At 48.6% G+C, this 16,816-nt stretch overlaps 1 protein-coding gene across 1 annotated transcript in view; it reads right to left on the reverse strand.

Moving 5' to 3' along the window:
* RETSAT (retinol saturase) overlaps window positions 1–16,816 on the reverse strand; it is a 176,736-nt gene that overhangs the window by 116,662 nt on the left and 43,258 nt on the right. Inside the window, exons 6-8 of the mRNA XM_086943457.1 lie at window positions 6,689–6,811; window positions 5,203–5,341; window positions 4,905–5,014 (exon numbers count right to left, since the gene is read on the reverse strand). Of these exons, the coding sequence (XP_086799583.1) occupies window positions 4,905–5,014; window positions 5,203–5,341; window positions 6,689–6,811 (372 nt within the window). The remainder of the gene's footprint in view (window positions 1–4,904; window positions 5,015–5,202; window positions 5,342–6,688; window positions 6,812–16,816) is intronic.

Below are 16,816 nucleotides of genomic sequence, written 5' to 3' on the forward strand. Positions count from 1 at the left end.
GTGTAAAGGAAAGCAGCTCGCTAATGTCTAATTGTGTTTAGGTTCCCTTGTGTAAAATATACCTGTTCCGTGCAGCACAAGAGCTCGTAAAACTGTTTGTTTCACGTTATGTGCAGGGAGTCCTGTACAGGGCAGTCAGTTCCTGCTACCTCGTTGGTGCTGGGATTTAGGCGTCTCCTGCCTGAGGTCCTTAGTGGCACACTGTGTGCACCCCCCTCTGACCAGTCTGTGGGGGACTGGCGCTGAGTGCAGTATATGATTCAAGTGGGCGGGCTGGGATTAACATGTCACTGCCCTCACCAAGTGAAAGCCCTGCCTCTCTCCACTGGAACCCCCTCCCCCGTCCGTGCAAGGAGAGTGCGTGTCTGCTCATCCGTGTGAAGGGGGTGAGCGAGGAGGGCGGGGGAGGCGTTTGCCATCTGAGCGAGGGATATCTCTGCTGTTAGTCAATGTCTGCCCTAGTGTGTGTGTTTCTGGCCACGTAGCATAAGTAATTTCTGTGCAGAACAAACACATGTTATGTGCACTCAAAGTCCAGCTTGTCCGACACAGACGATATTGTGTTTAGTGAAAGCACTTTTTATTTACAACAAGCATTTCTCGTATGTTGGGGAGTCTTTGTGATGTGTGCCTTTCTGTGACCAGTCCCCCACGGACTCGTCAGAGGGGGGTGCACGCGGTCTTGTCTAAAATCGACGCTGCTCGCGTGCCAGGAAAGCATCACTAGCCTTCAGTGTAAATGTATAGGCATTTATATAGCGCACTACTTACTCGGAGGGTCCCAAGGCGCTTCGACCGCTGCGAAACCCTTCTTGGCTTCCCTGAGAGATGGTCCCTTAATGGGTATCTCCAGGGTGAGACCAGGCATCCCCGGCGGTCTGGTGGGGCCGTTAGTGAAGATGAGGCAAGCTAATGCCCAGAGTTGCCGAGTGTGATCGCTGATCAGAGTGGGCACCGAGGCGAGAGAATTATCGAGTCCGCTGACCCTGGTCCAGAAACCTGCCGCGCCGGGAATCGAACCCTGGTCCCGGGCCGTCCTCTGCTCTCGGGTCTGCCGCCTCTAACCAGTGAGCCACACTACTTCACTAGTAAACAGTTTACACTGCATTTGTGTAAAACAGTGTGCCTCTGGCGAGGAGATCCCCACCTTTTGTACTTGAAAAACCACGGGCTTGCATGTGAGAAAATTCACATGTATGAAGATTACTGCACAGCACTGAGGGCAGTAATGGCGGGCCCGGGGGCTGCGGCTCAGACGTGGTGAGAGACCTAACAAGTTGTGAATGAAAGAAGGGACAGAGAGGAGGAAAGGTGGGAGGGAACACGGCCTGGAGGAAGCTGGCTGGGGAGGGGGGGGGGAGAAATCCAAGTAAGGCTGTGTGCGGGGAGAGAGAGGGGAGGTGCTGGAGCTGGGGAACAGATGGCCGTGAAAGTTTATGGCCCAAAAGCTTGTGCCTGTAGCCACGTGAACTCGAGGAAAACCGCAGCAAAAAACCCTTGGTTTGACGAGTATTTTGAGCACTTGAATTCTCTCCATTTTCCATTCCTTCGGAATGGAAAAGGCGAGACCTAAAAAGGCAAAATGCTTAGTGCCACAGCGGGGAGGCGCTCCTCAATAAAATTGCCAAAGAGCGCCGAAACGATGCTGACAGCATTCTTCAAAAGCACAGTCGTACACCTCACAGCAGGGCACGCGGGATAACACTCTGCAAGGATCCGTGAAAACAACGCTCATAGCTCTCCCACTGCGGGTAACATTGTGTACGGCAGCCTAATCAGCGACCAGAAAGGCACCTTGGCAACTGGACATAACGCTGCTCCCACGGATAACAGTCACTGCATAAATCGGTGGCCCAACAGAGCATTCACAATGCGGCTTCAATTCCCTCAAGGCTAACGCAGATCCTGTTTCAGAAGGAGTGCACCCCGCAACCAGTCTCTGGAAGTCACAGCAGAAAGGAGAAAGACTCACTTGTATTACTCCTTGGTTCCAGGCACATTCGGTGCCTCTACCCCTGAGAAGCACAGCAGGAGGCCAATGGAATGCTAATCCATTGTGCTTTGCACACTTGGGTTCGTATCCCACCCTCGTTGCCAATTTGTTAAATAAAGCTGCTAACAAGTTGAAGTATGAAAAAGCAGTTTATTTAGTCCTGTCCTCAGGCACCCACTGCTCAGTCTCAACGTTCTAAGGTGAGCTTCTCACCAACATTCTAAGGTAAGGACAAACTAAGGGTATGGGAAGGAGGGGAGGAAGAGGGGAATGTACCAAGTGTATAAGTAATACATTGTATGGAAAATATGTATTACAGTAACTGATTACATCAGTTATCTATGTCTTCCGAGGCCTAAGTGGGAAGGGTATGCCCAGATGTGGGTTGTGTGATAAGTTGACTGGGGGTGAGTGCTTGCAATGTACAACACTCCATCCTTCATCCCCTTTAGTTTTGCTTTGTTCGCCCTAAGTTGGCAGGGTATGCCCAGACGTGGGTCCCTTGCTCACTTCGACACTGGATTCAAGCTAGCCTGGCTGATGACGGCTGATTAGCCAGAAACCGGTCCCAGTATGCTTGTTTCCGTTCCAGGGAAGACATGGCTTGGCAGTTTGGGCTGGACTGTTCCCATGAGGCACAGGGTCAGACTGATTTGCATATGGCCATGTCTGAACTGGGGTAGCGGAGTGAGCTAAAGAATGATGATGGATTAAACCCAGATCAGTTGACTGGGGGCGAGTGCTTGCAATGTTCAACACTCCGTCCATCATCCCCCTTGGTTTGGCTTAGTTCTGCAAGACAAAACATCTACTGATATATGTGTTGGGCAGTTGTGCAATGCCTGATTTGGAGATAGATTTTCTGGCTATGCAATCCCTCTTTGCCATCCACTGGATGTACTCTTACTTTCCCCTAGAAAAAGATCAGATAGAGGCAGGGACATGGAGTACTGGCCACTAAGCTGCCCAGGCAGAGCAAGAACTTAGAGACTGTCAGGTGCAGACATTGGGCACTATGGCCGATGGCCAAGAATGCTGGCAGGACTGCCTGGAAATGCCCATTGCTAATAACCCAGCCCCGCCGTCATCACCTGACAGGTCAGTGTGGCACACACTTTCCAACCTAGTCTTGCTAAAGCCTGTCCAGCTCTTTCCCAAAGAATGCTTTCTTACTCTCTTGAATTTACGTGATTTTGTAGGTACCAATGTCTTAGATGTATTTGCCTATTGTAGATGATGTCAAGCAGCAACGGTATTTGGTATTCATTCCCTCGCAAACCTGAGGAGCTCTCCCAGATGACGCAGATGATTCTATCTCCATATACCAGAGGTTGAGTCTTGGAATTAAATAAATAGCGCATGAGGTACCTGCCACTATCAGATCACTTTGCAAAAACACAATGGGAAACCGCCATGAGGGTTAGACATTTTGGTTAACGATTTGAGGTTTTGCTATAAGCAGACACAGCTTGTGTCCATTAACTACAAGAATAAACTCCTTCATTTCGGTTTCCTGAGTAGGCTACATTATACACCCAAGCCACTACAAAGCATTGAGCCCTCATGCTGCATTGAGTGCTCCATAGACCCATTTGACTTTATACGCTTTGCCTAAAACTGCACCCATTTATAAGACTTCTGGTCGCAGGGAACAAGTTATTAATGACAAAGTCTCTACACACTTGGTCTGCGTGCAGCGGACCTTCTTGCTGAAATATGTTGCAAACATGCTGCATCCTTCCAGACAATTTCTGGCAGTGCTGTAGCATTAGCCAAATGCAGAGTGGCTAAGGAATGGATAAGGGATCCTAACCCACAGTTGCAAGACTGGCTCAAGGATGTCCTATGTCATGAATGTGGGGAAACATACGCCACCTTGTAGCCTACAAGCGCTGAACTGAAAGGACATATGAGCGTCCTTCAGCGATAAAGGCTACCAAATAGAAATCACGATTGCAGGAATGTATGAAGCATGAGGCAAACCAAGAGACGGACCAACCAATCAGTCCATCTTTAGAGGTCTCATGCAATGTGAGAATATCTGACACAAATGATGCCTTGCGATCCCGGGCAAGAAGGACTCCCATACAGCAGGTGGCTAATTTGTAACTGTTGAATTGTACGCTCCTCTGTCTGTGTATAATTGCATAAGCCCTTTCTCCCAAACCTAGTGCGCAGGGGGCTGTCTTTTCTACATTGACGCTCCTCTGTCTGTACATGATGCTCTGAGCTGTAGTCGCAATGCTGTTAGCTTCACATATCTTGGGATCGCATTTTCTTTCTCTGGTCTATATAAATGCATGTAATTACATTGTATGACTGCGGCCTCTAGACATGCAACATAACGCTGTATTGCCAGTTGAAAATTTAACAAACAGAAATTAAAATAAATGCTTAACGCAGACAATGGCCGAAAACATAAAACCGCCATCTTGAGCCCTTGCCTGACAAAGCACCCAAGCCAAATTGTTGGAGAACTAATAGCACCTCAACAGTAAATGACATTCCTCTACCAACACCCATAACAAACACAGAATAGACCGCACACTCGCATCCTTACGTATGCAATACAGCATCGAAGCATCTAGTCGACAAGTTGTGGATGGAAAAAGATAACCATCTAGTCCCACAAAATGGGATGTACTGTCTATTTCACCATGACACAAACACGCTCTTTAACACTCCATCTAAAATTAATCCACTCAGCAATCATCATTCCAATGCATCACTGACTTGATTCAACATTGCATACTCCTCATGCGACTGTGATCATGGTTGAAAAGAGATCTCAACAATGTACCCAAGACTGACAAGAGTGCTACAAGGACAAACAAATGGCATGAAATAAATTATACTAATTATGAAAACATTCCATAGCATCCTGCTGCTTCACAGTCAAGATTGGCAGTACCTGGGAACCTTTCATCCCAGGAGGGATCCTTGGCCGATGGCGAGCCCACGAACATCATTGGTACATGACCTGCAGCATCCTCTCGATTTGCACTGAAGTAACGAACTCCCCTGGAAAGAAAGGGGAAGTCAGTCATTCCAGAGACATAAGTGTTGTCCAAGGTCCTTTAGAACTAACTATGTCCTTCCATTGCCACCCCTGTGGCCTGACACTTATTTCTTCTGAAGCAACCCAGGTCCCTAGTGCCTCCCCACACAAATACAATCTTTTTGTTCCAGGAATGAATGTCACATCTTACAATTCATTGAAATCTTTGTCAGGGAACAGAAAATAGTTGGTGGCAGTAAGTCCCAGCTCCTCCTTTGTGCCTTTGATGCCCAAGAAGAGGCTTATTCCAGCTGCGCCGTGGTGCACCATGCTGAGCTGGGAGCGAATATCTGGAAGAAAGGAAAAAGCCCGGTGACCATTAAGAATGGATGGTGCACACGTACAGCTGACTGGAAAGAAACATTGAGACAGGAGCCTAACAATAGACTTAATGTAAGAATGCAAATTGGAATGAACATGGACCCACTGTAGAGACAATATGCTGGGCTCATAGACCAGAAGGGATGTAAATAAACATATTCTAAGGATACACTGAAGCTTTCAACAGACTCATTGTAGGAACAAGAGGGGCTTCAAATAGAAAAGTCTCATTAAGGTCAGTAAACAGACAGACTCACTGCAGAAACAAATGGAGAAGTATTCAAAATCACTGAAGAGACACAAAAGAATATAACTGACTCCTTAACCTTTGCAAAGCTGGTCAGCCAGCAGTTGGCCACCCTTCTGGATTTGTGAATGCTTATTTCGTTTCACTAGGTTTTTATAAACTGCCCGCCTACCTTCAAAATAAAATTGCTTGCCCTTAAAAACACACATTGCCACAGAAGTCCTTGGCACTGAAGGGAACTACTTGTGTGCTGATGTCCTAGCTGTGAAAGGGCAGAATGTCGTCACTCACAGTATAGTTAGCCAATAGCTTGAATGAGGACCCATTGCCCCATGTTGTATGCTGTAGTAGGGTAGGAATACTTTGAATTGCAAAGACAGACCAATGGTTGGAGAGGGCTGGCAAAAAGCCCTCATAGTAAAGTGTTTTTTATATATAATGTAACCTAAAGTCAAAAGGTCTTGGCTAACACCAGACCTAAAAAGAGGACCGTAAAATGAATTGCAGAAAGTAGTATAAGGAGGACTCACTGAAGCTACAAGAGTGACCAATAAACTAAGTCATCAGAGACAGAGAAGTAATAAAAAGGCTCACTGAAAGCACACCGAGAAAGAATCACTGAAGGCACACTGACTGAAAATCGAGTAACCAGAAAGACTATTAGAAGAACACAAACACGATTCTTACAAACATGACGTGAAAAACATGTGAGTATAAAGGACACACAACAGTCATGGGAACGATTAGAATACAAATCACTGTGACAATGGATAAGACACCATCAGCAGGTAGAAGAGAGAAAGTGACCCTTAAATTAGTTTGCACTTTAGTTATATCATGCACGTTTGCAAAATCATAAAATAATTTAGTAGGGTCCCAATCTGTAAACCCTTTACATCCAAATGGCTTCATTCCAATACATAGTACACAGCACTTCCACTGAATATAATGGGTACTGCACTCCCCACCTGGAGCCTGGGTCAAAACGTCTTCTAGGTAAATCAAGGCAAAACAGTGTCATTCAAGGAACAAGTGTACTAGGCAAATCACCCATAAGACATTGACTTACCAGGTAAGCTCTGCACCTCCTTTGGCAAAAGTTTCTCATATGTGTTAAATATTCCGGCATCTGAAATCACAATTGGGGCAATAATATTCACCAGGTCTTGACCTTTTGCTTGTACACTAACACCTGAAATACAAAGGGGGTCCACGTCAGAGGAGGTCTTTCAAAACCGATATAGCTGAATTTTCTATAGATAACCACAAAACCATTATATGCACAGGCAGAGCTTCCCTTTTTCTATGTCCCAACCTGAACACCTTCAAAAGATGTTATGTAGTTTTCGTAGCCTGTTATATTACCAGATAAAAACAAAAACATAGAATAGTTTCATTTTCCATTATAATTAAGGCTCCCCGTTTTCTGTTTTTACAGGGTGTTAGTGTTGGCTAAACGAGAGTGGGAGGAACAACATTGGCAGGATCTTAAATCCGCTGCCAATAAGAAGAATGCCACGCTGTTCAGGGAACTGATTAACAAGGCTAGGCAGCAAAGTACACCACCTATTGCTAACCACATAACAGAACAACAATGGTACTCCCACTTCTCTGCACTGTATGGCGGGATAGATGTGATAGGTTCACCTCCCTTAGACCCCGATACTAGGACCCAATCCCCACTGGTGTTCGAGGAACCATTTCTGCCCTCTGAGGTTATATTGGCCATTAGACATCTGAACCCTAGGAAGGCAGTTGTCCCGGACGGGATACCAGGGGACCTCCTTTTGAACGAACCTGCTGCCTGGGCCAGACTCATTGCCTTAATAATGAACCTGATCTCCAAGGGTTACCCTGTGCCATATTCATGGAAGGGCAAACAAAACAGGTGATGGACAGAATGTGGATCAATGTCACACATTCACCCCAGTCCAAAGATCTGGGCCCAAATCCATCGTTTTTTTGCACTCCACACCACCCTGGGTTAGACAATGGCGATATGCAAATCAGCTCTGACCCTGTGCCCCATGGGAAGAGTCCAGTCCGAACGACAAAAGCCATGTCCTTCCCAGAACGGAATTAAGCATCCGAGGACCGGACCGGTTTCGAGGTAACACCTCTCATCAGCCCGGCTAGCTTGACTCCAGTGGTGTGGAGTGCCTGGGACCCACGTCTGAGCATCCCCAGCGCACTTATGGCGGTCTTGCAAACAAAACAGGTGATGGACAGAATGTGGATCAATGTCACACATTCACCCCAGTCCAAAGATCTGGGCCCAAATCCATTGTTTTTTTTTTTTTTGCACTCCACACCACCCTGGGTTAGACAATGGCGATATGCAAATCAGCTCTGACCCTGTGCCCCATGGGAACAGTCCAGTCCGAACTACAAAAGCCATGTCCTTCCCAGAACGGAATCAAGCATCCGAGGACCGGACCGGTTTCGAGGTAACACCTCTCATCAGCCCGGCTAGCTTGACTCCAGTGGTGTGGAGTGCCTGGGACCCACGTCTGAGCATCCCCAGCGCACTTATGGCGGTATTGCAAACAAAACAGGTGATGGACAGAATGTGGATCAATGTCACACATTCACCCCAGTCCAAAGATCTGGGCCCAAATCCATCGTTTTTTTGCACTCCACACCACCCTGGGTTAGACAATGGCGATATGCAAATCAGCTCTGACCCTGTGCCCCATGGGAACAGTCCAGTCCGAACTACAAAAGCCATGTCCTTCCCAGAACGGAATCAAGCATCCGAGGACCGGACCGGTTTCGAGGTAACACCTCTCATCAGCCCGGCTAGCTTGACTCCAGTGGTGTGGAGTGCCTGGGACCCACGTCTGAGCATCCCCAGCGCACTTATGGCGGTATTGCAAACAAAACAGGTGATGGACAGAATGTGGATCAATGTCACACATTCACCCCAGTCCAAAGATCTGGGCCCAAATCCATCGTTTTTTTGCACTCCACACCACCCTGGGTTAGACAATGGCGATATGCAAATCAGCTCTGACCCTGTGCCCCATGGGAACAGTCCAGTCCGAACAACAAAAGCCATGTCCTTCCCAGAACGGAATCAAGCATCCGAGGACCGGACCGGTTTCGAGGTAACACCTCTCATCAGTCCGGCTAGCTTGACTCCAGTGGTGTGGAGTGCCTGGGACCCACGTCTGAGCATCCCCAGCGCACTTATGGCGGTATTGCAAACAAAACAGGTGATGGACAGAATGTGGATCAATGTCACACATTCACCCCAGTCCAAAGATCTAGGCCCAAATCCATCGTTTTTTTGCACTCCACACCACCCACAGGGTCAGAGCTGATTTGCATAAAGCCATTATCTGTCCCAGGGTGGTGTGGAGTGCAAAAAACGATGGATTTAGGCCCAGATCCTTGTACTGGGGTGAATGTAAGACATTGATCTACATTCTGTCCATCAAATTGTTTTTTGTAATTTTCTCCCTGAGTGTACTGGGGTAGCTCAGACGTGGGTCCCAGAGCCTCCACACCACTGGAGTCAAGCTAGCCGGGCTGATGAGAGGTGTTACCTCGAAACCGGTCCGGTCCTCGGATGCTTGATTCCGGTCTGGGAAAGATATGGCTGTTGTAGTTCGGACTGGACTGTTCCCATGGGGCACAGGGTCAGAGCTGATTTGCATAAAGCCATTATCTGACCCAGGGTGGTGTGGAGTGCAAAAAACGATGGATTTAGGCCCAGATCCTTGTACTGGGGTGAATGTAAGACATTGATCTACATTCTGTCCATCAAATTGTTTTTTGTAATATTCATGGAAGGGAGCAGAGGTGGTAACTGTGTATAAAAAGGGCGCCAGAGATGACCTTGCCAATTACAGACCGATCAGTCTGATTGACGTGATCCAGAAGGTGGTTGGCAGGGTCATCATCTCCAGGGTGGGTGTCTGGATGGAAGAGGAGCACGATCTTTCTCATTTCCAAGCAGGGTTTCGCCAAAAGGTGGGCACGATGGACTAGGTCTTCCGCTCTTTTGCAATCTGTTGGAAGGCTGTGACCATCAACAAGGGTAGTCTCAACCTGGCATTCATAGATCTCAAAACGGCGTTCACCTGGTCCCTCGTGCAAGGCTGTGGGATATCCTGGAGAGGATGGGCTTTCCAGGGCCACTTTTGGGATTCATTGTGAATATCCATGAGGGGAACTATGCGAGGATTAGATGGGGCACCCAGGGACAACTGACAGAGAGGGTGCCCGTGAGGAGTGGAGTCCGCCAGGGATGTGTTATGGCACCAACCCTTTTCTCCCTCTTTGTGAATGGAGTGGTGGACCATCTGAGGGAGGAAGCGGCGGATGCGCCATCCCTGGCGGGGGAAAAAACACCTACCCTACTCTTCGCGGATGACACCATCTTGATCTCTAAATCCCCCACAGGTCTCCAAAAGCTCTTGGACCGTTTTAGTGTGTTTTGCACTGATAGAGGCCTTACCATCAACACCTCAAAAACAAAGCTTATGGCCATTTCACCTTCCAAGAGATTTAGGAACAATGTGTCGCTTAATGGTGTCCCCTTGGAGTTGGTTGATTCCTTCGATTACTTGGGTGTTCGGGTAAATAGCCGGATGAAATGGAAAGATCACTTGACCAAAATGCTACTAAACCACAAAAGAGTCTCAGGGGTGGTTTTAATTGAACAGCGGGAGTCGACGAGTAAACCTGTGGCACCGACTCTTGCAATCTATGAAGGCCAAGTATTACCGGCTGCCCTATATGGATCCGAGCTGTGGGGGTTCGAGAACATAACTGAGTTAGCTTCATCTGAAAATAAGTTTATGAGAGATTTGGTGGCCCTCCCAGTTTCCACCCCGCTAATCCCACTACGGTTAGATTTGGGTAGGCGCTCCCTCAAAGATATAGTGCGTTTGCGCCCACTACTTTTTTGGGTGCGACTGAGAAGGTCCCAGGAGCTCCACAACTATGTAGCATTTCTAGATGAACTTATTATGCTCAACACGGGCAACAAGATCAAGTGGCTGTGCAACCTGAGACAGTTGGTTGTGCAATTGGGCTTAAGTGAATCATGGATGAGCCAACCGCCGCCTCCCAAGCTAGTGATTAAGAAGCTCTATTGGGACTGGGTCCAGGAGATGGCCATACGCAGAGGTGTAGGGGGTCCACTTTCCGAGCGATTCCTTGAGATTAAATGGATAAGAAAACTTGAACCCTTCCTAGACTTCATAGAGAAACCTCTGGATAGATCACTTTACCTAAAACTCAGGCTCGGGACTTTACCGGTGAATGATTTCACCTCTGGGTGGAATAACTTAGGTGATCTATCAAAAGCCTGTCCTGGATGTGCAGCCCCCAATGAGTCTGTGGCGCATTTTCTCTTTGCCTGCCCGGCATATAGGGTCGCCAGGAAGATATGGTTAAAACCACTATGCAAGGGGCTGGACCTTAGGTGTGGCAAAATGGGCCTACGGGTCCTTTGCACCGACACGTCCTCTACCGCTATGGTGTGTGGGGTAGCTAAATACTTGGGTAGTGCATTGCAGACACGTACAAGGAGGGCCAAGCCTACCCCTATTTAACCTAACCTCCAGATGGCCCCATGGTAGGATGTTTTTTATGGTTCTTATGCATCTGTTTTTAGGCTATATTTTATAGATTTTAGAATTTGGGTAGTATGTGATGCTGTATGTATATATAGGATTGGTGGGCTCCTGTTTTTTTAATCTTTTTAATGTAGTGTATAAATTGTATACTTTTATGATGAAATTTTTTATTGAATAAAGTAATGTACTACAAAAACATAGAATAGTTTCATTTTCCATTATAATTAAGGCTCCCCGTTTTCTGTTTTTACAGATTGAGAGGAAAACCAATTTATTTTCCCGTCTGTATTTATTTATAAATGTGGCTAAAAAAAGGATTAGGTTGTTCTTTGAGTGATTATGAAGGTCATTCCTGGCTGCCAGGGCAGTAGCTTTGTGAATGACAGGCAAGGGAGCTAAAAAGAGAGAAATTTACTTGGAAGTCCAGCTATGACCCACACTGGCGCACACGAACGCTCTCAATTACCGAGAACTGACAGAGGGTGTACACAGAACTGGAGCAATGGAAGCACTATCTGCTTTTACTGATGGGCCACATTGCAGCCCTAAAAATGGCCACCTTACCTAGGATACTTATCTTTTTCCAGACTCTTTATTTATTTTATTTAAAGGTTTTATATAGCGCTGGCTAGACCAGGAGGTATCAGATCGCTTTACATGAGCATCAGATCATAGTTACAGGTTACATCGTTACAAAGGTTACACAGTTATTAGAGCATGGCAACATAGTTACTTGTAAGGTCAAGATAAACAATAAGCACAAATACGTAAGGGGAAAGGCAGGCAAGGGGAAAGATTCAGGGGAGGGGGGAAGAAGCTGGGGAAGTAGACAGGTAATGAAGGCGGGAAAGAGGAGGGGAGGGTGAAGGACATTGCATGGAAAGAGGAGGGGAAGGGCGACGGGGACACAAACCGGTAGATGAGTCAAAGTAACGTCCAAAGTCCAGTAAGCTGTGATCCCAGGGGAAGTGGTATCACTTCCCTATCTCTGTTGCGGGAGGCTCCCTTTACGCAGTGGACTCTCTCAGAGGGGTCTCTGAGACTCCAAGGCCTACATACTGGATCCTACCCCAAAAAGGGGAGAGAGAGTGCTTTGGCAAGAGGTGCCATACCATACCTCAACTGTGAGTGGCTCCGTTGGCACAGTGGACTCTCTCAGCGGGTTCGCTGAGACTCCAGAGTATAAATATTGGATCTTTTCCCAACAAGGGGAGAAGGAGTGCTTAGTCAAAGGGCACAAAGGACACGGGGCTAGGCAGACTAGCAGGCAAGGTGAAAGATTCAGGGGAGAGTGGATAGGAGCTAGGAGCTGGGGAGGTAGACAAAGGGAGAAAGAGTACTAAATGGGAACAGATTTAATTATTGAGTTATTATAAAGCACTGGCTAGACCCAATGGAATCAGAGTGCTTTACATGAGGGACAATAATGTTGTATATTGCATCAGTTAAAAATTACATAAGTATCAAGAAAAGCATTTAAAGAACATAGGGAACAAGGTGAATGGAGCAGGAAGGGTAAGGGGATAAGGTAAAGGGGTTGGAGGAACACAGGACGTAGAGACGAGGGGAAAATCTGCCCAAGGTCCGGCTGGGTAGGTGACGTCAGGGAGGGGGAGTCAACAACCCATCTCCTCTTTAGCTATATGGTAGCTCTACCGGGTATCAGCCAAATCGCTAGGTCTCCATAGTCTGGGGTAAGTTCCGCAGGTTCCAAGTCCTGATGTATAGGCAAGTTAGGAGATAGGTTCAAGGTCTGGTCAATGTCCAATTGTTGACCCAGGGAAGTAAAACAACGTGTAGGGGACCACTATGGAAGCCATCTTGGGGTCAGACAGGGGACTGTACTCGACACTGGTACTCTGGTGGCCATCCTAAGGTTAGGCATCAGGCAGTTAAAGTCAAAATCCAGGACAACGGCCGCCAGAAAATAACAAATCCAACGTGCACACACCATCACACGCACAGACAAGCACACACCAATGTGAGCACACACTCTCAAATGCGCACTGATGCACACAGACAAGCACATAGCCAGAAACATCCAAGAACACAAACACACATAAAATCCCATGTTCTAATGCAAAAACACCCAAATACATGCACACGCAAACACCATCACAAGCACAGACATGCACAAGCACAATCCCGACCCTGCCGGCTGCTTTCCACCGTTTCGTGTGGGAGGGTAAGAGACCAAGGATGAGCAAAGAGCCCAGTTGGATCCCAACGGCGGAAGGGGGACTTGGGATACCTTGCCTTATTAGATATCTTCAGGCGGCCCAGCTACGATATTTAGTTGAGTGGTCCAGACCAGAGTCAGAGAAACGCGGGCTATTTACGGATAGGGCAATGGATGGGACTTCTTTGGAGAAGGTCCCATTTGTACAGTCACAAACTCTCTTATGAAGGTGTGGGATGACTGCACGCAGAAGGCAATTAACTCCCTTCCCATCTCCCCCGACATCAGTCGTTGATAACCCGGCCTTTGCTAAAGGGACTTGACCTGCCTTTTGGGTTTGGAGGGAGGCTGCATGCAGGGCGGCCAGTCACTTTTTTGACATAGACGGCTCAACACCCTTTGATGTCCTTAAGAAGGATTTCACCTTCCCTGAGGGCGAACGCTTTAGATGCCTCCAGATAAGGCATTGGCTGTTACACCCAACCATGAGGGATAAAGTCGAGCGGATGCTGACCCCCGTCGAGAAGTGCATGGTGAGCAAACACTCAGACAAACACCTCCTGTCTGAAATGTATGTTCTTCTGCGGGCCACACAAAAAACAGATAAAAGCCCAGCCCAACACCGGTGGGAAGCGGAACTGGGGTGACAGTTTCTCCGAAAGATTGGAGCTCACAGCACTGAGTCTGCTCTCACGTCGTGATTAATAAAATCCGATATGAGATTGACAGGGGACACTTCTCACTGCTAGTGTTATTAGATCTCACAGCAGCGTTTGACACCTTGTCCCCGTCAATACTGATCTCCAGGCTCAAGGATATCAGAGTAGGGGGAGGAGCTTCGCGGGCGACCAAGATGGCCACGTGAGCTCGGAGGTCCGAAGACCTCCCGATCCTCCGCAATGATCCTGCCACCTATCCTGTCCCACGACGGTGGGAATCATCAGCTAAGCCGGTGCTGAAGCGGCGCCCGTTCCCAGATCGAAAATCCGATCTTCCCGGACCGAGTTATGCCGTCGTGAAGTTGGCGGACCCCGCCTGCGTCATTGGCTGACACCGTTGGGTCCGAGTGGTGGCCTGTCACAGGACTCCCTGTTCGGGCCTATCGGACTGACTGGACCAGCTGGCCCGGGCAATCTTCGCTGCACTCTCCCTTTGATGGGTCTTGGGGCTCCCATTGCCGTATCTCTGGTGCCGACTGAAGTTGCGCTTGGTGACCTGCCCCTCCCCTGGACTATCCTGCCATAGCATTTCAATATGGCGGGCAGAGGGGACTCGGACAAAGGAAAGCCTCCAAGAGACAGCAGGAAGCCGACTCATTCCCAATCTACTATTCCAGAACGTTTCTCTCAATCTAAGGGGTCGCCGGTTATGACGGGCCGAACTAAAGACTCGTTGCGGGACGTGTCCCCTGAGGATCCTGAATTTACGCTTCGGGACGTGATGGGTGCCATTGCTGGTGTGAAGGCTGAGATGCATAGTCTACACGAGGCGCTGTCCAGCAAAGTGGATACCCTAAAGATCGAACTTAATCTCATCAGAGCTGATCTTGGCAAGACAAATGATAAGATAAAGTCCCTGGACCTCAAAACATCGAGCTTAATCAACGACATGTCGGACGTACAGACTGAGGTCCGTGACCTGAAAACGGCTAATGGGATGCTTGCGCGCCGGCTTGACGAATTCGAGGGACGGGCACGGCGCCAGAATGTCCGCATCACGGGAGTGCCGGAGAGAGCCGAGGAAGGGTCGGTGGAACTCTTTGTTGAGGACTTGGTGGTTAAGAACTTGGCGCCGGGAGGTCTGAGCAAGTTTTTTTCAGTCGAGAGGGCTCACAGGATCCCGGGTGGCCCGCCGAAGTCGGGTGCATCCCCTCGCCCCATCATTGCGAGACTCTTTAATTATAGGGACCGGGACGCTATTTTGCAGGCATCGAGGAGCGCTGGCCCGCTGCGATTCCAGAATGCAGACATCAAGTTTTTCCCTGACTTTACTCAGGCTGTCCAGAAACGCCGGCAAAGTTTTACTGGTGTAAAGAGGCGGCTTCGGGAGTTGGGGATGCGCTACTCCATGCTTTATCCTGCAAAACTTCGCATCGAGCATGGTAACCGGACTGTGTTTTTTGACCTTCCAGATGCGGCAGGGGACTGGTTGGACACTTTGCCTCAACAACGGACCGAGCCGGATGACCAGACGGAGGATGCTGCAGGAGGATCAGGTTCCCGGGAATGAACAATCTGCCTGTGACTTTTTCTGGGGGGGTTGCTGCGGCTGGCACCGACTCTGACTATTGTCTCTTATGTTTTTATCACTTCTGCACTTTTGATATGGAGGGTGACGGGGGGGATAGGATGTCTCTTTTCTCCTCTAGGGGCTTCTTGTAGGTTAGTTTAAGGGGCGACGGGCACACTGCTAGTTGGGGTGGCTTCTAGTCTAATTCAGGGGTGCAGGGTGGGGGGTAGTTGGAACGTGTTTTTACTGTTTGTTCTATTCTTTCCAAACTCGTCATGGCTGGGGTTTTACTGTTCTGATGATCTTTGCTCATGGGCTGCATTCCGGGGGGGGTTGAGGGGGGGGGGGGCGTCCTCGATGATGGGGGGTAAATCATTGAATTTGTTGAGTTGGAACGTTAATGGGTTGGGGGATCGCATTAAACGTGGTGTTGTTCTGCAGATGCTTAAACGTTGTGCCCCAGATGTCGTTCTTTTGCAGGAAACTAATCTTGTTGGCAACACCTGTAGGGCCTTGAACAGGAGAGGTTTTAAAATGGTGGCCCATTCGGGTTTCTCTACGGGGTCCCGTGGGGTGGGCATCATGGTGCGCATGTCCCTTCCCCTAGAGGTGGAGTGTACCCTGGTTGACGATAGGGGCCGATAAGTTGCAGTGGTGTGCAGGTGGGAGGAGCGCACTTTGGTTTTAGTTTCGGTTTACGTCCCCCCGGGGCTGCAAACATCCACTTTTCAAGATCTGAGTGGCACCATTTTGGGACTCCCGGAGGGACTGCTGATTCTGGGGGGGACTTTAATTCTGTGGTTTCAGGTGATTTGGATCGTTTCCCATCCAGAGATCTACGTAGTGCACAGTCCTGGCTCTCAGACTTCATTGCAACCATGGGCTTGGTTGATTGTTGGCGACTTTTACATCCCGCTCAGAGACAATACACTTTCCACTCGGGGGCCCACGGTAGTCTTTCCCGTATTGATTATGTCCTGACCCCCGCGGCCCAGGCACAGTCGGTTTCCAACGCTCGTCTCATGGCCAGGGGTATTTCTGACCATTCCCCGGTTTGGGTGTCTTTCGACTTCCACATCGTGGCGACATCGAGAGTGGCACCTATTAACCCCTGGTATTTTCGTACCCGCGATCTCCTGGCGAAGTCTATTGAGCTGTACTTTGCTGAAAACTCGGGCTCTGTCGATTCGGCCGTCTCCCT

This window comes from Lissotriton vulgaris, chromosome 11 (genome assembly GCF_964263255.1).
Source record: "Lissotriton vulgaris chromosome 11, aLisVul1.2, whole genome shotgun sequence".
Classification (NCBI taxonomy): domain Eukaryota; kingdom Metazoa; phylum Chordata; class Amphibia; order Caudata; family Salamandridae; genus Lissotriton; species Lissotriton vulgaris.